Genomic DNA, 21,896 nt, shown 5'->3' on the forward strand with positions numbered 1-21,896 from the left:
ATTTACTACCCAAATAATTAATACAGCTTTTGCATCATTAATATTTTGGAGGCAATAAGGAAATCATAGCTTATTTTAATAAATATTAGAAAACCAAAGTAACTAAATTGTCGAGCTGGGACTACAACTTCTGTAGTCTTTTCAGTTTTAAAACTCCATGTGCTAAAAACACAATATAATTAAGTAAAACTCTTCAGGTTGATCTGTGAATGGTTTTTAGGGCTTTTCATTGAAGTGTGAAATGCTCTGATAGCTGCCAAAGTGTCAAATAGGCCTTATGGCTGTAAAGGGAAAAGTGACTTACCACCTTCAGTTTTCTACTGACTTCTATTTGATCTGACAATAAGTAGCTACACTTAAAGCTTTGAATAAGCAACTGGGACAGAGGTGCATAGGAAATATCTAAGATAATGCTCATTTTAAAAAATACTTTTCACAAAGAATGAAACACTATCAAAAGCAATAACCTCCACACATCAACCATGTATTGAATCACTATGACAGGAAAAGCACTAATATAAATAAAATGAGGCTTAATGACTAGGGCCGGCTCTTAGGAAGTCGGCCAAGGGGAGAAAAATCACTGGGCTTTTAATTGGGCCATGCTAATAGACCTAACCCACCATTCTACTCCAAAGTCCATCTGTATTCCAAAGAAATAGAAAAACAAAAACTCAGCAACTAAGAAAAAAGTTATTATTTATTGAGCTAAATTCTTGTAAGATTTGTTTTAATGGAGTTCCATTTTTTTTTTTTGTCCTGGGCATCTATTAACCAACATTTTAAAAATTCTTTGTAATCTTTGTAATTTTACCAAAAAATCTTTGCTTTTCTCTTCCAATTCTTTGCATAATACAGGGTCCAGTGCAAACTGTGAGCCAAATCCAGCCTGTACAGTCCATATTCCATATAGCTCTATTCTGCATATGAGTGGCATGAGTTTGATGCAAAAAGACAAACACAAAGACAAAAACCAGGCCAAGGTAAATTCGGGTATCAGTATTAGATATACGTATAATGATGGTGTCAGTAATAGAAGGCAGTCACGAGGAGGAGCTAGAGGTTACAAAGACTGAGTACAGTTTTTGGTATGTTGTATTTGACAGACTCTTGGAATATAAATACAAGGAAGTCAACTAGGCAGCAATATAGCATGAGGAACTTCAGGGCTAGATATTCCATTGCAATAACTTATATCAATCCACCGGTATCTTCATACCTGGAAGTTGCCAGAACTGTATAGTTAAGAGGTTCTTGGTGTGATTGTGTGTATGTATATGATATGTACTTTTAACTTACTATGGAACACAATTACGGTAAGAAGATTAGGTTAATATTTTATTTCTATGGTTCAAAATAATGAGCCATAAAGAACTGCTTAAATTATTAAATGTATATATGACATTGTCACCTGATGAGTTACCAAGTCTTTCTTTAAATAAACATAGAGAGGGGCGCCTGGGTGGCTCAGTGGTTTGGGCTGCTGCCTTCGGCTCGGGTCATGATCTCAGGGTCCTGGGATCGAGCCCCGCATCGGGCTCCCTGCTCCGCAGGAAGCCTGCCTCCCTCTCTCTCTCTCTCTGCCTGCCTCTCTGCCTACTTGTGATCTCTGTCTGTCAAATAAATAAATAAAATCTTTAAAAATAAATAAATAAATAAATAAATAAACATAGAGAGAAAAACATTTTGAACCACTAGAGAAGGCATATTTTCATAGATAAGAGAGTTCAAAACAAAACAAAACAAAACAAAACAAAACAGGCTGGCCTTAACTATGGAGTAAAATAATCAGTTTAGCCTTAAAGCCCCTACACTGAAAATGGGATATATTTTAGAGCAATCAAAGATCAATAGAAAATTAGTGTTCAAAGAGGTCTTTTGAGATAATACAGATAGTTTTCTCTTGGATGGCTGGAATTGATAATCTCAAAGATGTTTAGTAGACAGTCACTGTAAAGACCAAAACTAGAAACCAGTGCTCTCTTTACCATACTATGATCTCTTAGCTTTATGAAAAAATTAATAAATACTTCATACACTCTTTTTAACTCAAGGAATATGATATCACATGAAGATACCTACAGATTAATACTGTAAGAAGTACAATTATTAGATTCTATATTTCAAGACATTTATTTTATGTACTAGTATTAGTAAACACACTAAGAGCTCTGAAAATTAAAGTATGTTGGAACTTCTTCTAGTTTAATGAATAGTAAGCATTATAAAAAGTCAATCAAGGCCTAAAGCTGGGCAAGTATATAGTCAAGTATATGTAAGAGATTACCTTTATATAGGTAAAAGGATATGCTGGAATTTGCTGAGGAAAACTAGAATAAATTCAACCAAGGTATTTATAGGGTTCTATTTGGGATGTTTTATTAAGTCAATTAATTCCTCTGAATATAGAAAATGAAAACAGTTACCAAATGGTGTGATTTATGAATGTGATACGTTGACAGATCAAAGTTAAAACACACGCACACATTCATTCACACAAAGCAAATCAGGACTGTCAATTCAGAATAAACCTAGCACTAATTTCCTTCACTGAGCAAAAAATAATACTGGTAAAAGCACTGCACTCAATTTTTGGGAACAGTTTAATAAGCATGTCACTGTACACATACTTCAAAATCAACAAGTACTAAAGCAATGCTTATAAGAGAATTTTTGGAAGCAAGATATTAAAGCAGTAAAATAAAAGAATTATTATTACTATTATTATTATTATTATCAAGAATAAGCTATTTTCTACTCTAACTCACTTGAGAAATACGATGCAACCCCATCAATAATGATGAGTCACTTCAGCAGAGATTCTTTCATAGGAGGTGAGAAAAGAATATACAAAAAGGCACCTGGGTGCTCGGTGGGTTAAGCCTCTTTGGCTCAGGTCATGATCTCAGGGTCCTGGGATCGAGCCCCACACCAGGCCCTCTGCTCAGCAGGGAGTCTGCTTCCCCACCTCTCTCTGTCTACTTGTGATCTCTCTCTCTCTCTCTGTCAAATAAATAAATAAAATCTGGGGAAAAAAAAAAAAGATTTGTGTAAAAAGTCTCAGGAATTCTACTGATAGGTGCACACCTACCCCCCACCCCACCAATCCTAGGACATCCTTCCACCACACTGTAAATCAATGTTAGAAAGCACTGCTTATAAAAATAGTTTCAAGATAATGACTGTCACTAACTTACTAGTGGGCAAAGGTGAGAAAACCCCAAGAGATAAAATGACTAAGATTCTAAAAGATAAACCAGTATCATAACTAATAGCATAAACAAAAGATAAGATCAGAAGGATTTTTAAAGTACAAAGAACTGTCACTTCAGATACACTAAAGAAATCATATAATAGGCTGTAATCTTTTAAAATGCATAAGAAAATGAAAGACATTTATATTTTTAATATCTTTGTCTACTTAGAAGTATAAAATATATATGTGAGTAACATTTAAGAAGTATTAAATTTTCAGGTATATATTTTAATCTGATAAGGATCACTGCTCTTCCATCAAAGGTCTAAGGTTTGGTAACTTAGATACTCTATGATCGAACCTATAATGCTCCCCACTCACATTTTAATATATCTATATAAAAGAACTTCTATAATAAGTATAGACTGACATGAATGTAGGTGACAAAAACCCATTCTACTCTATGTAGAGTAGTGATGACACCATGAAGAGTAAGCATTTCCTAGCTTAGTTATGATCCTGTATTTCATGGCTGATTTTATCTAAGCCTGCTGTTCTATATGAAATCCAAAAGTAGAAAAATTAAAATGCAATATAGTATTCAGGAATATATTAATGCAGATTAAACAGAAAAAAAATTTTTTTTAAAGATTTTATTTATTTGTTTGACAGAGAGAGAGAGATCACAAGTAGGAAGAGAAGCAGGCAGAGAGGGGGAAGCAGGGTCCCTGCTGAGCAGAGAGCCAGATGTGGGGCTCGATCCCAGGACCCTGAGATCATGACCTGAGCCGAAGGCAGAGGCTTAAACCACTGAGCCACCCAGGCACCCCTAAACAGAAAACTTTTTAAAACATTTTAAGTTATAAAGTTTTTTTAAAAGACCAAAATAAATATATTCATTAATATTTACCCCTTGCTTAGGGAACTGATCAATTTTAGGTAATCTAAGTCCCATGGCTGATTTGCAATATCCAACGTGTATAAACTGGCTTCTAAAAATCAGCCAAAAAGTAGAACATTATCTCTACCAAAACCCTTACTGTAAGTGACAAGTGTTTAATTGATGACTGTGATCTTCAGGAATGTTAGCTAATTTTTCATTGCTCTTGACTCCATTTTAGTCCCAAGGGGGACTGTTCATGGGTTTATTTTGAATCCTTCCCTAAAACAGCAGAATGACTTTATTTAAAAAGATATCCAGATTCTCTTAGAACCGTAAAGAAGACAAAAAAGGACTGAAGTAACTAAAGTAACTGTTAAGATAAGCAAAGAAAACTCTGATTATTACATGTTACCAAGACACAAATTTTACAGAATGTAGAATATTAAAAAACAGTTTTACCTCGACACAGGTTTTCATCCCTGAGGCAGCGGCATAGTGCAGGGGTGTGTTTTTTTTGTTATCAACGGCATCAATAGCTGCTCTCTCATATTCTCCTTGGTCAAGTTTTGCTCCTTTCCACCTTAAGATCATCTGCAGACAATCTGCTCTTCTGAAATCATCTTCTGCAGGCCGTGCTAAGCGAGGATGAAGGGCACCTTCAGATATCATAATTTGAGGTCCCATACATAACAAATGCATAGACGTTTCATTGTGCACATTCCGTTTATTTGGATTTCCATCTCTACCAAAAAGAAAAGTCCTAAAATGGTAAAGAAAAAAATGAAAACCAGTGTCTCGTCTTGAAATAAGAACACACACAGAAGATAAATTTAAAAGATAAACTCACTTCTAAGCTGTTAATAAAATGTCTACTGAAGCTTTTTTCAAAATAAGCTGTATGACTAATTCTTACACTTATTAAAAACTCCATTCTAGAACAAAATACTAAGAGAAAGAAGGGTGAGTATCTTTATGGTATTTGCTAATAAGAGAGGGGGATGGAAGAGAAAAGAAAAGGGAGGAAAAACAAAGGAGAAGTGAAGAAAAAGGAAGGGGCAGAGGGAGGAAAGGAACAGGAAGGGCTGTATGAGACTCATATGTCACTCACATGAATGCCTGAGTATACATTATTAAACATTCCACACCAACTTTTCTTTTCTTTTCTTTATTGTTCTGCCCTATTTCTTAGTTACATCTTTACTTAATAAGGACAGTGACAATCAATATAAGCACAGGAAGTAGTGCATAAGGCTAGGACTAACTTTTAAATCTAGAAAAAATTTTTCTCTAAAAATCATTGGCTAGTGCTACTTACACAGTATAATACTTTTTGAGGGGGTTAGTTGTGGTCAGTTCTAGAAGAGCAAGATTTAATTCCAAGTGGGTAGCCTTTACCAATGATAGGTTTAGGTGAGCTCCCTTAACTAATGCCAAACCTAGATCTGACAGTTATGCTTAGCTCCCTAATACATCCTTGAACTAGGATCATAGGACTAATAGTTGAGCCAATTCAGTGGCTATAAGATACTGGAAAATGAACTGGGGAAAAAAAACAAAACCTGCTATAATACAGTCAGCCTATACTAGAAAACACACAAATACATTATGAAATGGGAATATAACTCCCGTATCTGAAGATGAGTGCCTACATTTACTGTGGAGGGCTGGTATCATTTGCATTTTATGTCCAAGTACAGAACAGCAAAGGGAAGGCAGCGGAGCCAAACTCTAACCCCTAGTTAAATCTGGATTGCTTTTAGGTTAGTTTTAGCTTAAACATATAGGTCTGACAGAAAAAACTGACAATAAAGATGCTAGAATGGACTCTGCAATTTGAATGAGATAGCCAACCTGGAAAGCTCTTATGAGAAAAAGGTTAAGTTGGAGGTCCTAAGGCAGAAGATCCCAGACAACTCTGGACTTTTCCTGTTCTTATCATTCAGGAGTCTAGTAGAGCCCTTCAAAAACAGTCTATCAGGGTTTTAGCACTACATTGATTTGAACTGTCCTGAAAGTAGACATGGTGTTGCCAGAGCAGGAACAAATAAATTACCATTACTTGTAATAAATTATGTCAGTTCCTCATATCTCAATTCTTCCCACTGGGAAATTGCAATTAAAGCCAGATCAGACATTATATGTAGTGGGGTCTGCACTATAGGTGAGTATGGTAGGCAGAATAGGGTCCCCACCCCTAAAAGATCCATGTCTTAATTCCTGGAACCCAAGAATATTGTACCTTACATGGTGAAAAGACGTTAGTGGTGTGGTTAAGTTGAGGTTCTTAACATGGAAAATTAGCCTGGATTAACCAAGTGAACCCAATGCAATCACAAGCCCTTTCAAGAGGAAGACAGGAGGCTCAAGAGTCAAAGAGAGATTGGAAGATGGAAGGAAGCTAAGATGGTTTCTTTTAAAGACGGAGGAAGGACCCACAAGCCAAAAAGTGTAGGCAGCTTTAAGAAGCTGGGAAAGGAAGGAAGGCATTGATTCTATCCTAGAACATCCAGAAGGAATGCAGCCCTGCTAACACCCTGAGTTTAGTCCAACAGAACACTTCAGACTTCTGATCTCTAGAGCTTTAATATAATAAATTTGTGTTAAGTTTTTAAGTTTGTGGTACTTTGTCACAACAGTAATAACAAGTTAATATAGCAAGGAGCCCTGAAAATAAGATTCTGGAAGGTTATACAGCAGACTCCTGTCTGGAGGCAGGGTAGAAAAGCCTATCGTTGAGTGTAAACCAAAGATCCTAGGGAATATCTTGTGTGTATCTCTCAGGGGATGAAAAGACTAGCATCTGAATTTTACGACATAGGGAATATCTTCATGGTCTCAGGTCTTATCCACTCCTCATCCTCCTTCAAATGTAAACATCTATCTCCTGGGAGGTAAATCTCTCTGGAGTTCTCAATCTTTATACAGTCACAGTTTAATTTCCAAAGCTTGTCTGTTAGCCCAGGTCCCAAGTTTCAGTAAAATTTCCTCAGAAAGCCCCACTTGTACATATTTTCTCTACAGTCCAACATAGCCTTTATGGCCTTCTAATCCTCACAGTACACATGTAGGTTCTTCATTGCTTGCTCTGCTGTTTGGTTTCCTAGAAACTAACGGAGACTATCTAAACAAACCCAGTCCTATTTAGAAGCCTCTTTACACTATGTTCCTTCCTCCAGTTTGGTCACTTCCTTGTTTTCATACAGCATCTGAATTATATAACTCATTACACTGCATCATAGTTACTTTCTTACACATCTGTTTCGGTCTACCACTAAGGCAGGTCTATATCCCATTCTTTCTGAAATCCTCACCATACTGTCAGACACACCAATTTCTTGCTATAACTTTGACAGATGAACTGAATGTATATTACTCTTCTGACCTAGATTGGTGACATAACATTGGAGATCTCTTAAGACAACACTCTAGATCTCTCAAGACAGCAGTGTAGTAAGATCAAGAACTGATCAAGAACATAGCATGTAGGACAGAGTGTTAGGCTCTAATCCTAATTCTGTCACTTCATGTGATACTGGGAAAATTACATAATAAATAGCTCATTAACAACTAATAGATGGTTCATCTCCTTCGACCATGTAAACCTACTTCTGAGAACTTAGACTAAAGGAAATAATGTAAAAGAAATAAAAATTGTGAGGTGCCTCGGTGGCTCAGTTGGTTAAATGTCCAACTCTTGATTTTGGCTCAGGTCATGGTCCCAGCCAGGGTTGTGGGTCTGAGCCCCATGTCGGGCTCCTCCTTCAGCAGGGAGTCTGGTGGAGATTTTCTCCCCCTGACCCCCAACTTTGGACACACACGTGTATACACACTCTCTAAAATAATTAAGTCTTTAAAAAAATAAAAATCTATAGGAACAATGACCAGGGTTACTTTAATAAAATTAGGAATCAGGGGCGCCTGGGTGGCTCAGTGGGTTAAAGCCTCTGCCTTTGGCTCAGGTCATGATCCCAGGGTCCTATGACCGAGCCCCACATAGGGCTCTCTGCTCAGCGGGGAGCCTGCTTCCTCCTCTCTCTCCCTGCCTGCCTCTCTGACTACTTATAATCTCTATTAAATAAATAAATAAAATCTTAAAAAAAAAAGGAATCAGTCAAATGTCTGGTTTATAGGAGAAATGGGAAACAAATCATAGTATATTTTAAAATAAAAAATTATAAAGTTATTACAAAGTCTATCTATGAATATTATAGTTCAAAGTATAAATAATTATAAAGTCATTACAAAGTCTCTGAATGTTATAGCTTAAACAAGAAGGGCACACAAAATAATTCTAACAGTTGTTTAAAAGAAGCAGTAACATGGGCAGTTTTGTTTGTTTATATGACCATATTGTTGCTTAACAGTTAAAAAAAAAAAAAGGAAAACCTACGTACAATATTTTGCCCATGTCAACAACTGATGATAATATGTATTTATAATAGTTGAATTAATAGTGGGATTGTAGTGGATAACTAAAATTAAAATGATATTCTAAAAACATGTTCAAAATTACAACCTTTCCTAGGAGGCATTAAATTAAGAAAATAATTTCATTTTCTTAAAAATTTAATTTAAGAAATTATTAAAATTAATTCAGATTCTGTAAGATTCTGCTTAAACCACTTTTATCCAGCCCTTTCTGTTCCCATTTCCGATATATTATTTTTTCTCTTTCTGTTTGTTCAGAAGATCTCGGGTCATTTACACCACAGGATTCAATGCAAGTTGGACAAATGTCAGTTGATACAGAGAGATCTCTCTCTTTTTCGTATTAAACATTTCCAGATCCTCCCCAATACAGAGAAGAGATAGATAATTTTGCAGTTGACAGATTTGACAGTTGACAAATTTGCAGTTGACAGTTTACGTAACTGTCCAAACTGCCAGACTCTGATTAATCAAACAAAAAAGTTTACTATCTTCAAGTTAAAATATTAAAGTAGCTTCTTAATATGTATTTACTCAGGAAAGATCCTTAAATTTACTGGACATAGTACCACAACTACATAAATACTCTGTGTTAATATTATAAAAGTGGATATTCTAATTTTATTCACTCACATTACTACTTTTCTATCACATATTTTTTTTTAAGATTTTATTTATTTATTTGACAGAGATCACAAGTAGGCAGAGAGGCAGGCAAAGAGAGAGGGGTAAGCAGGTTCCCTGATGAGCAGAGAGCCCGATTCGGGGCTCAATCCCAGGACCTGAGATCATGACCTGAGCTGAAGGCAGAGGCTCAACCCACTGAGCCACCCAGGCGCCCCTCTATCACCTATTTAGTATAAAAAGTAGAGTCTTCCTTAATGTACATGAATGCATAATGGAATAATAACTAGTTGATATGTAAGTTTTAGGTAGACCCCTCTCTGTAACAATGTCAGTAATTATGAAGTGTATTTTACTACTTGCACAGGTTAATTCTGGAATAGGAACAAAAGATAACTATTAGAAAGGTGGAATAAGAAAAACATTAACCTGGAAAAAAAAAATCCCTTTCACTCAACCCTACTAACCCATTCAGGAGCCATTTGTTTTTCTAGATTCTTTATCACTGTTACCTCTATTTCTTCTTTAATCTCCACTTTCAAATGACTCCATGTTTATCACAGCACTGAAATAACACTCTTTACATCCCCAGGAAATTTCCTAATGGCTAAATTCACCATCACTATCCTTAACTTTTGCTTTTAACCTGAAATAGTTGACTATTCATTTTTTTTTTTTTTTAGATTTTATTTTTGATAGAGTGAGCCACCAATCGGGATGTGGAGGAGAAAGGAGGTGCAGAGGGAGTGAGAGATAAGCTCACTGAGCAGGGAGCCCGACAAAGGTTCTGGGATCATGACCTGAGCCAAAGGCAGACATTTAATCAACTGAATCACTCAGGTGCCCCTGACTATCCATTTATACCCTGTCTTTTCTATTACCTTGGTTTCCATAAGTATACACCTTCTCAAATCTCTCTCTCTCTCTCTCTTTTTTTTTTAACACAGTTTCTCTTTACCCATTGGTAGCAGCTCCACTTCCTAACCCCTTACTGGAAGAAAATTCAGTTCTGAATCCATTTTCCTCTTCATACACATTCCCTCCTTTTAGAGAGCAAATCTCTTCTCACAGCCATCTACCTATCTTTCAATGGCTTCTATGAAGGTACTTTGTAAACCATAAAGTATTAACAGAATACTTGGCTGGTGGAATCATGATTCTCTTAAAGGGCTTCTATTATTACTTCTGTGATAATTATTAATGCTCTATCACCCTGTCTGAGTTCTCATCTGAACACTAGACCATATTCTAACTCCTTTATAGGCCCCCTTCTCTTGCATATTCCACTATTGTCTCCTATTCAACTGAGCTCCCTCCAAAATAACAGTCTATCTGCCAGAGCCTCAATTTCTTGCCATTAACACTCTTATTCTCTCAGTCACTAATACATACACATATCTTCAGTTTCATTTAAATATTCGCTTTCATGCAACAAGTACTGGAGTTGTTATTTGGCAAGTACTATTCTAAAACTTGGGCATATTGTGAAGAAAACAAATTAAGTCCACCTCCTATGGAGTCTGCAGGCAAGGAGGGGAGGAGAGGAGAACTTCAATCCATTTAACCCATTAAAAGAACTTGATAACTCCTAAAATGAAAGAGTAAAAAATAGAAATCAAGGGATGCCTGGGTGGCTCAGTTGGTTAAGCTGCTGCCTTCGGCTCAGGTCATGATCCCAGGGTTCTGGGATCAAGTCCTGCATCGGGCTCCTTGCTCGGCAGGGAGCCTGCTTCTGTCACTGCCTCTGCCTGCCTCTCTGCCTGCTTGTGTGTACTCTCTCTCTCTCTATCTCTGGCAAATATATAAAACCTTTAAAAAAAAAAAAACAGATATCAAAAATTAGAAACTCCATTACTTCTCAAAGTTTGATATTAACATATGTTCTAATGAAGGTTTTATATTTTATTTGCAAAGAAGCTACTCTGTAAAATTTAAAGAATATGTACTATAATTCCCATTTTATTTATTTATTTTTAGAGATTTTATTATTTATTTGCCAGAGAGAGAGGGAGAGTGAGCACAAGCAGGAGGAATGGCAGGCAGAGGGAAAAGTGGGCTCCCTGCCGAGCAAGGAGCCCAATGTGGGATGTGATCCCCAGGACTCTGGGATCATGACCTGAGCCAAAGCAGATGCTTAACTGACTGAGCCACTCAGGTGTCTCTGTAATTCCCATTTTATACATGACTTTCCACGAGATATAACTAAAAAGTATCCCAAACAGGACACCATGACTGCAAAATGTAAGTCTTCTTGCTACATTAAATAGTAACTATTTATGAATATGGATTTAGTTTCTTATGAGGGAGGTAGTGGTGTGACAGAATGTAAATAAACAACATTTGGGTTCTGAGAGATAAGGACCCAAACTAGCTGCTAAATTGTAAACTATTTTTACCATATTATCCTGCCTAACGAGAGAGGAAAGTTATGCCTGTTTGTCGTAGGTACCATAAAGTTAAAGGAAATGGTGATAAAATCAAGGTCTTATTCCATAGAGGTTTTACTCTATGGCCACTAGGTCATTGACTAAGTATATATATATATACCTGTGTCTATCCATATATTTCATGTATTAGTAATCTAGCCAAGGTGAGCAAGGGACTATACTGAAGCCAGTAGACATGTACCTAACATCAAATGAGGCATCGTAAGAAAATAATGGCCAGTTTTGTTAGAAAGTCTAGCAAGGTTAAATACAGTGAAATATCTGAAGCTATCTAAAACACAAATAATTAAAACAGACTTGCTATTTTATTTAATGCTCATGAATACGTGCTATTTACCCTTATTCTACATGACAGTGTTAAAAAGAATAATTTCTTGGGGGACCTGGATGGTTCCGTTGGTTAAGCGTCTGACTCGTGGTTTCACCTCAGGTTGTGATCTCAGGGTCATGAGATGGAGTTCCACCTTGGGCTCCCTGTTCACAGTGGAGTCTTCCCCTTCTCCCTCTCCCTCTGCTCCTCCCCAGCTCTCATTTGTTCTGTCTCTCAAACAAACAAATAAATAAATAAGTAAAATCTTTAAAATGGGGGGGAGTAATTTCTTAATTCAAAAAGCAAGTAAACATTTAATAATTTATGATTTTCTTGACTAAATTTTTTAAAAAACAACAAAAAAATCAGATTAAGGAAATCAGAGTTGCTTAACCTTAGGAAAGGAGAACAATAATTTCTGATTCTAGCATATGATGTAAAGGCTTTACTAAAGAAATTATGAGCCACTGATCTCTCCAGACAATAAAGGAAATAAAGAAGAAAATATCCAAAAACTTTAGGCTGAAATGAAACATATAAAGTTAAGTAAAATACATATGGCCAAATTATAAAAGTAGTTCAAACTTGTAACTAAAGAGAATATATGTCATCTTTTCTATAGGTCTTTACTTATTCAATAGAATGATAACCACATGACAGAGAAAGACAGATATATTCCTGCCTTGAAGAGTCAAGAATATTGACCAAATCAGCAGCTCTTAAATATTGACCAAATCAGCTCACAGGTTTCTTACACTTTAACAATCAGTTAAGTTTCCTAAGAGCTTTTGTTTATGTGGGTTATATATATTTATGTTTATATTAAAAATTAAAACAGACATTTAAAGATACTTATTCAGAAAAAAGCCATTATATATTAAATAATCTTGACATATTAAAATGAAAAAAAACCTATACTTATAAACAAAAATTAAGTGAGAGGAATGGCACTATTTTACACATTTATAAATTTCTTTTCAGGTCTAGCTAACAGAAGACAAATTCTCATAGCATTCTATCTGTTGTGATGTGTCGTTTTGGTTCAAAGAATATAAGGAAAATCTAGCCCCTATATAGTTAGAAAAAGGACCAGTATTCTAAAATACCTTTTCTAAAATTAGTAGTCTAAAGTGCCTGAATATTCATATTTGATACTATACCAAAAATTCAACAAGTGGCCATTTCTTGTGTTACTTGCAATGTAAAATCTGAAATCAAACCAATCAACTTTTTTCGTACTATATTCAATGATGGAGAATAATTAAAAACAGTAAGTTTAAGTAAAAGAAGTAACTTTTACTGCTTCAACAAGGATATTTTTAAGTGAAACTGGTTTTTGTTTTTTAAACTGCAAGTGGCCAGCCATGATGAATACAACGATTACTACGAAGGTTGTGTACCAGGTTTTAATTCATCTACAGGCATCAGCAGTTTTATTTCCCATTTATTTTGCACTTTCACTGCAAATGTCAACACAGTGAAAAAGGCAAATAATACTTTAGTATTAGTACAAAAATAGATTTGACCTCGTGTGACTTCTAAAAGCATCTCAGGATCTAAGAGTCCTCCTACATACTTTAAGAATCACTGTGTTAGGGGCGCCTGGGTGGCTCAGTGGGTTAAGCCTCTGCCTTCAGCTCAGATCATCATTTCAAGATCCTGGGATTGAGCCCCACATCAGGCTCTCTGCTCAGTGTGGAGCCTGCCTACCCCCCAACCCCCCGACCCTGCGTCTCTCTGCCTGCCTCTCTGCCTACTTGTGATCTCTCTGTCAAATAAATAAATAAAATCTTTAAAAAAAAATACTGTATTTTACTTTAGTATTCCAAGCAAGTTTTAATTAATCATATTATAAGACTTGATACTAAATATTATAGTAGTTCAATGTTAGGAAGCTAAAACAAATCAACAGTTCTGTAATCTCACTGACGATACTCAGCTTTAACAAAAAGTTTTAATGGTTTAAGTATTCAATAGTTAATCTATTGAGAATATTACTATGTGTCTAAAACTGTATTTACAATCTTTACAATAGAGTGGAAAAGATGAGTTTAACAATAATAAGATGGTTTAAAATCTAAGTTGCAGGAATTCAGAAAACAAAAAAACCCCTGCAGGTCAGAGTAGTTGTAGGTATATTCATGAAAAGGGCAGAAACCAAGTTAGGATTTAAAGGAGAGGGAATCAGAGAAGAAAGAAGACATTTGAGAATCAAAGAGCAACAGGAATAAAAGCTAACGGGGTGGCATTTCTAAAGGTGGGAGAGCACAAAGGAAGTCAGTCAACAAGTGTCACTGATAAAACCTTGTTAAGAAAGTAATGAGAAATTAGGCTGGCTGGGTAAAATGAGGGCAAGGTCAAGGGACCTTTAGAAGTCAAACAGAGTAATACAGCCAAAAGAGTATTGTTACAGTTTTGCCATGACAGAAAAAATATTAAAAAGGATATAACTGGGGGCGCCTGGGTGGCTCAGTGGGTTAAAGCCTCTGCCTTACGCTCAGGTCATGATCCCAGGGTCCTAGGATTGAGCCTGGCATTGGCATCGGCATTGGCATTGGGCTCTCTGCTCAGCAGGGAGCCTGCTTCTTTCTCTCTGCCTGCCTCTCTGCCTACTTGTGATCTCTGTCAAATAAATAAATAAAATATTTAACAAAAAAAAAGGATATAACTGAGCAAGATTAATCTGGACATGAGATTATGATAGGAAAAGACTTGGGAAAAGAACATTTAGGAATCAGATATTTTCCACGTTGGAAAGACAGGTTGATAAGGGTGAGCTAAGCTTGGGGCAACGGAATGGAAAGACGTGAACTCTAGAGATAAAACTTAGTGAACTTTCTATTAGTAGCAGGTTAGGTAAAGAAGAGTGAGTCAAGGATTATCTGAATATATTTAGGGTTACAGAAATGAGAAGCAATAACATTATTGAGTACATACTGTATCCTAGGCAGCATGATAGACATACAACACATTAAATAATTGTCCCACAAACTGTATGTAATAGATATCTATTTTACAAATAAAGGAACTTAAGCCCAGAGTGATGAAATAACTAACCTTGCTAATAAGTGGCTTAGGCAGGCCTGACACATAGGTTTATCAGACCAAAGAGATACGAGGCTATCACAGTGGTAACAAAACCTAAAGTCTACTGTCATCTGCTGGGCAATTAGATTTGTCATTTGTAAGCTGCTGGAGATCTGACAAGTTGCTTAATTTTCTGAGCTTCAGTTTTCTCACCTCTACAATGCAGACAGCAAACTACCTCACAGAGTTCTAATGAGGATTAAATGAGATAATGCACATGGACACTGTTAATACTGCCGAGAAAACAGTAAGCACTCATGTAACATATTATGCCTCATGTACTGTGCCTCAGCACAATATGTTAGTGTCATTAACACAGGGAAAAACCAAAAATATAAAATTTCAAACAAGATGAATTGATGGTGGCTTCGAAGTAGGTATCTTTAGAGAAACGGAAACAAAAATTAAATGCAAAAAGGAGAGGTTATGGAAATACCCACTAAGTCAAGAAATACCGACTTTAGTTTTAAGAGGTTGCAGAGATGCCTACTTGATAACGGGTCTGGACAACTTAAACTCACTCAAGGAATTTTTCTCATTCACAAATTCTCATCAAAAATATTTCCTTGTGCGACAATTTCATAAAACTTTTATTTACTTTGTATAGGATATTATGCTAGATGCTAGAAGTACAAAGAAGGTATAATTTTTAAAAAGTAGTAATTTAGGTAGAAAGAAGATATACAAAATTATAAAGCACAATGATATAGTAGTATATATCAAATAAGTAATACATACAAACAAAAAAAGCCACAGAAGTTAAAAAAGAAAAGACTGAGGTTCCTTTGGGTTGTTACTGGCTAAGGAGACAGATAAATCCTGCTCAGGGCCTTGAAGGGTAAGACAGATAAATAGAAAGCTCAGAGGAGTGGGGGAGGGGACTCCTGGCAGGGAGAGCAGCATGCACAAAGCAAACAGAGCATACATACATGTTTCAAGGAAACCAAAAGGAGCAGCTTGATTTGGACAATTTATATTAAAAGAAATACAAAAAAGGGCCAAATTTTATCAAGTTCTAAAGAGATTTGCATACTACTTTATCAATTTTATTTCACTATGTAATAAGTAAAGAAGTGTCCCTTTCTCTTTCAGCATCAGACTGTTAGAGCTGCATAATCTACTGCTTAAAACCCTAAATCTGTTATAGAACTACTATCTTCTGCTTCTCTCATTTTATAAGGTAGCAAATATAAAATTTAATTCTCACGTAATGAGGTAAGAATCTTCATATAAGCATGTTTGCCATCAACTAATGCTTTCTTGCTGGAGAGATTTTAAGTCTTCTCAGTATTTTCAATTTTAAGGAAATGTTCTGCTTTTTGAAGCCTTTTCAAGTAACTAAAGCCCATTAAAAGAAAGGAAACTAAAAATCATGACTAGATAAGGTAAATACATCTGTTTTTTCAAGTTTAACTAGCTAACCAGAACTGAAAATTTTGCTGTAAGTACCATTTCCTACAATATCTGGATAGCTGATAAGTACTTCCCTCAAATTCAAATGTTATAAATTAAACACTAAACTTATCAAGATATCATACTATGAAACATATTGAGGATCAAAATGTATTTATAGCCACAAGAATATGTGATCCAACCTATTAAAACTTTTGGTCTGATTTAGGCATCATAGAAAAAAAAGAAACATACTGAATAATTCACTGGGGCACCTGGGTGGCAAAGTCAGGTAAGCATCTGAGTCTTGGTTTTGGCTCACGTTGTGATCTCAGGTTGTGAGACCGAGTCCCATGTTGGGTTTGGCAATAGGCAGAGTCTGCTTGAGTTTCTCTATGAGCACCCTAAATAACCCCTGCCCCTTGAACTCTCTCTAAAATAAATAAATAAACCTTAAAAAAAAAAAGTTTGATTCACTACAATATAACATGCACATATGCATGTGGTTTTTTTCCCCCAAATCAAGGATTTTTTTCCTTTCACTAATTTATCATTAATTGGTTTCCAGTAATACTTACCCTAGTATTCTATTCATTCCGTGTCTAGCAGCATAGTGTAATGGAGTATTGTGCTGGTAGGGCTCCCCATAAGATGTATTTGGATCAAGAGATTCTTTCAGCTGAGGGTTGTTTTCATAAATTTGGCAGGCCAGGTTTTCATCACCATTGATGAGTGCTTTACGGAATTTGGTGGTTGTATTTCCCATGTTTTCTTTTGTTTTTTTCTGATAGGCTCTGGCACTTTTTTCCTTTCCCCTTCAGCCACTTCTTGAATGTTTCTGCAACATGTTTCACATTCTAATGGGAAAAAATATTATCAAATTAGATTGTAAAACATAAGTTACAAAGCAGTATCCTAAATAAATAATAACACAATTAGGAACACTAAAAAAACCTAGGAAGCATATGTAAGGGAGCAAAGTAAATTACATTTTACCAAATTTATCTTAATAGAAAAAATACCTCAAATTTTCAACACTGCCCAAATCAACTTCTTGTTAAATTAACATTTACCCACACAGAAACTGTTAAGGTTTCACAGGCAGCACATTGTACTATGAAATTTATCTGCATATATGAACCCTTCAATTTTCCTTTTCACATTGGCAGGACATAACGACTTAATTTTATGGTTGAATACACTTAAATCTCTGCATAAATTATGTACAAAATAGACTCAGCCAATTTGGGGGCATGAAAAATGTAGGAAATTTTGCTCACATATGAACTTCAGAATAGGTGTTAAGTTACAGTTTTAAAAAACCCCACAATCCTTGGCAAGTATGCTCAATAATAAAAGCTACTTTCACTCCATTCCAATAAATGTTTCTGAATCTACTCTTGAACTATGATCGAAATTAGTGACAGGGGCGCCTGGGTAGCTCAGTGGATTAAGCCTCTGCTTTTGGCTCAGGTCATGATCTCAGGGTCCTGGGATCGAGCCCCGCATGAGCAGAGAGCCTGCTTCCCCCTCTCTCTCTGCCTGCCTCTCTGCCTACTTGTGATCTTTCTGTCTGTCAAATAAATAAATAAAATCTTTTAAAAAAAGAAATTAGTGATAAAGGAAATAGCATATGTGAAGGCAGTTATGAAATAAAAGGACTATTCAAGAAATGGTCAGTACACATGGAGCTCAGGTTCTCTAGTTTTGAAATAACAGAAGATAAAACTGAAAATATGTTGAGGCCACTTAGAAACTTATACTTTAATCTGTAAAGAATGGATAATTAAAGGATTTTATGCATGGCAGTGACAGAATAATTTTATGCTTCCGAAAATTAACCATGTGGACAGCATGGAAGACAGACAGGAGGGAGGAAAAGATAGAGGCATAATACAACAGTCCATCATGATACCTAAATAACTCAGCAGCAGGCTGGACATTAAAACATAGCTTATTTAAGAAAACAGTTGAAAATAATATATACTTTTTCAACACAAGTTTTATACAGGGTAGTAACAGTTTCAACAGAATACAGAAAACAGGCTGAAAAACAAATGAGTTTTTTTTTTTTTTTAATTTCCTATAAAACAGAGTTTCTCATCCTTCCTTGGCTGTACACTGATTAACCTGGAGAACTTCAAAGAGTCCCATTAGCCAAGCTACACTCCAGAGTAATTAAATCCGTTTCCAGGGAGTGGCACAAGGGCACTGGTATTTCAGCAACTTGGGTAATTTCAATGTGCACACACCACTATATAAAACCCTTGTAACTCCCTCCAGGCAAATGGTTATATCTGAGTATGGAGATAAAGGTGAACAGGCAGGGAAAGACATCTGCTAAATCTATTTTAGAGACAGGTGCTAACTACTGACTTACAAGAGCAGTATTTTCTGGCCCACATCTATACTTAATGAGGTCAGCATTTCAGTCTTTTTTTAAGGGTTCTTTGCTACTGACATTTTTATTTTAAATATGCAATACATACACACAGATGAATGAGTAAAGAAAGACAAAAGATAACTGGAAGATAATCATAGTTATCATTTTGACAAATAACCACCCTATTTATAATGTATATAAATAATTTGTTTTATACATCATATATACAGTATAAGTATGTATACATATAAATTGGATCACTACATAATTTAAAATTTTTTATTTAATTTTTCAGATGGTTGCTCAATCTTTGAGTACTATTCCTTCATCATTTCATCTAGAATGAGAGAAGAAAATCCTTCCCTCTGACACTTACACTTATCATAGTATACCAAAGACACTTTGGGGATTTTTCAGGGACACCCTAGATTTTTTTCCTTTTGTTTTTCAAAGGATCTAGGAGTCATTTGTTTATTCTCAGTGAAATAATCTGCGTTCTGTAGAACTGCATTAAGTATTTTAAGGATTTGTTATTCTTAATGAAAACTCCATTCAGTTTATTGTATATTTCAATCTATAACCAAGTATAAACCAAATCATGTAAATTCTAAAGGGTCTTTCCTAAGGATTTGAAAACTTATAGTTGTTTGGTCTTATGATTCTTCCCTGTTTGATTGCAACTCAAATGATAAAACATTTTTGGAGTTTTGGATCAGATTAATAACACATTTTCTTTGATTTGCATTGTACTTTAGCAAATGTTGTATAAGAAAAGTAAATTGTATCCAAAATGTAAAAAAAAAAAAAAAAAAAAGGAAGAAATTAATGATATCTTGGGGTATTTATTGAAAATAACAAGATACTTTAAAAAAATCAGTAACACTCTGGGGCGCCTGGGTAGCTCAGTCAGGTAAGTGTCTGCCTTTGGCTCAGGTCATAATTCCAGGACCCTGGGACCAAGTCTGCATTGGTCTCCCCCTGTTTGTGTTCTTGTGCGCTCTCTCTCTCTCTCACAAATAATAAATAAATAAAATCTTTTAAAAAATCAATAATGCTCTAAATGTGCATTAAACATTACTGTCACTCATGGTGAAAAGCATAATGGCATCTAGAAACCTTTTTGTGGTTCTCAGTTATTTTCAAGTCTGTTTCATTTTTAAAATTTGAGTTTAATAAACCTGAAAGTCAGCAGGAAATGCATCATTTTAAAGTCATAACTCCATTCCCTCAGATTATTCTCACAAGTTTTACCTAGAAATTTGCCAGATGTGTCCTTTAACTTTTTCATAGCCACAGTTAGTATAACCTGAAGTGACTGTTCTCTCTTTGTTTGAATGAAACTCTTAAGTACTATTTACTCAAATTTTTTTTAAGATTTTATTTATTTATTTGATAGAGAGAGAGATCGCAAGTAGGCAGAGGCAGGCAGAGAGAGAGGGGGAAGAAGGCTGCGGGCTGAGCAGAGAGCCCGATGTGGCGCTTGATCCCAGGACACTGAGATCATGACCTGAGCCGAAGGCAGAGGCTTTAACCCACTGAGCCACCCAGGTGCCCCTATTTCCTCAATTTTAAAGTAAAACTAAGTATAGAGAGCTTCATAAGACAGGTGAAGGATTATCAAAGAGGTGAAAATAATTCCTTATTTAGGGCCTTTAAGTTTTACAGGAAAATCTAGGCAAAATTTCATCATCTTTCAGTGGTAAAATACAGCACTTAATAAGTTATTTAATGAAAAAAATAAGAAAAATATAGCTTATCAATGGACTCTAGAAAGCTTTCCTTAATTTCTGATTAACTTTTAATTGTGAAGGGCTCTATAACACTTGCTTTAAATCGTTCTTTCAACTTACTTCCCTTTCCACAGGTTAATAATCTGCAACAAAACTTCAAGTGTACCTAAATTAATAAACTACTCCCAGAAACCTTTTATAGAATATAAAGTTTTTCAGAAATAACTTGCTCTTAGCTTCCCTGTCTCCACAAAAGTAAATTATTTTTAAAGTCATAATTATGAATTGAAGTTGTTTATCTAAATGAAATAATTGGTTCCCACTCTTCATCTACCTAGAAGAAAACCCATCACACACATTGATGATCTACTTCTAATTCATCCCTCTGCAACTGTTTGCCCCATTGATAAGAATAACAATTGTAATCTACAACTAAACGTCTCTTTAGAAGAGAAACAAGTAAAAATTCATTCAAACAGTAAGTCCCAAGACCACTCCACTTTAGGTTGAAATCAGAGAGATGTACCAAGGAAGAAGATTCCAGAACTCTTTACATCTACAGAAATGTTCTAATTGTTACTGCATTAATACTTAGAGAAGAGGAGAGAATAGTTTAAAAACAGACTCTAAGAGAACTTTCAAAGCATAAGGTAAAAAAGAAATAAGGATAGAAGGAAAAAAGCCAGGAAAAGTAAATATACAATAGCAGACAAAAACCATGTGGGAAAGTCATATATTAAGCTATCAAGTCCGTTCATTCACTAATTCAACAAACATATTAATCTGTAATTATTTTCATTTGTCACTATGCATCAGAATCACCTGGAGAGGTGATTTCACCTAAGGAGCAAAAGGCCAGAAAGAGAATTTTAAAAACCTCCTAGCTGATTATAACATGCAGGTCAGACTTGAGGACCATGGGTTAGTTTTGAAACTACGCTAAGCCAAAGGTAATGGCAAGCAGTGTGATGGCAAGGAGAAGTGTAGGAGTTGGAAAGACTTGTGCTCAAATTCAAGTAACTTAACTTTTCATATGTTTCCTCATCTGTAAACCAGCAGTATTAATATCTATTTTCTTCAGTCAACAAATACAAAGAACAAACATAAATATCATTGCACCTATGGAATTTATATTCTGGTGGGGGTAAAGAGAAAAGCACTGTAAGGCTTTGATTTTATTCTGTGTGTAACAAGGAGTGATTACAGGTTTGGAACTACATCTTTCTCAGGATTTAGCAATTTTAGAAAAATGCATTCACAGTTTATGAATCAATAGCTCATGCATTTTTGTTGCTGAGTAGCATTCCACTGCATGGATGTAGCATTGATTTTTCACATATTAAAGGACATGTTGGTTGTTCCCAGTTTTTGAAAATTGTTAATAAAGCTATCATAACATTTACATACAAGTTTTAT

The 21,896-nt window shown here is 35.4% G+C and overlaps 1 protein-coding gene across 5 annotated transcripts in view; it reads right to left on the reverse strand.

Moving 5' to 3' along the window:
* Positions 1-21,896, reverse strand: part of ANKIB1 (ankyrin repeat and IBR domain containing 1) — a 261,525-nt gene that overhangs the window by 83,794 nt on the left and 155,835 nt on the right. For all 5 annotated transcript variants that reach the window (XM_082692603.1, XM_082692606.1, XM_082692602.1 and 2 more), the window contains 2 exons: positions 16,946-17,224; positions 4,539-4,839 (listed from right to left, as the gene is read on the reverse strand). In XM_082692603.1, the coding sequence (XP_082548729.1) occupies positions 4,539-4,839; positions 16,946-17,133 (489 nt within the window). In that variant the 5' untranslated portion in view covers positions 17,134-17,224. The remainder of the gene's footprint in view (positions 1-4,538; positions 4,840-16,945; positions 17,225-21,896) is intronic.

The sequence above is a fragment of the Mustela nivalis genome, assembly GCF_964662115.1.
Source record: "Mustela nivalis genome assembly, chromosome: 12".
In the NCBI taxonomy this organism is placed as follows: Eukaryota; Metazoa; Chordata; class Mammalia; order Carnivora; family Mustelidae; genus Mustela; species Mustela nivalis.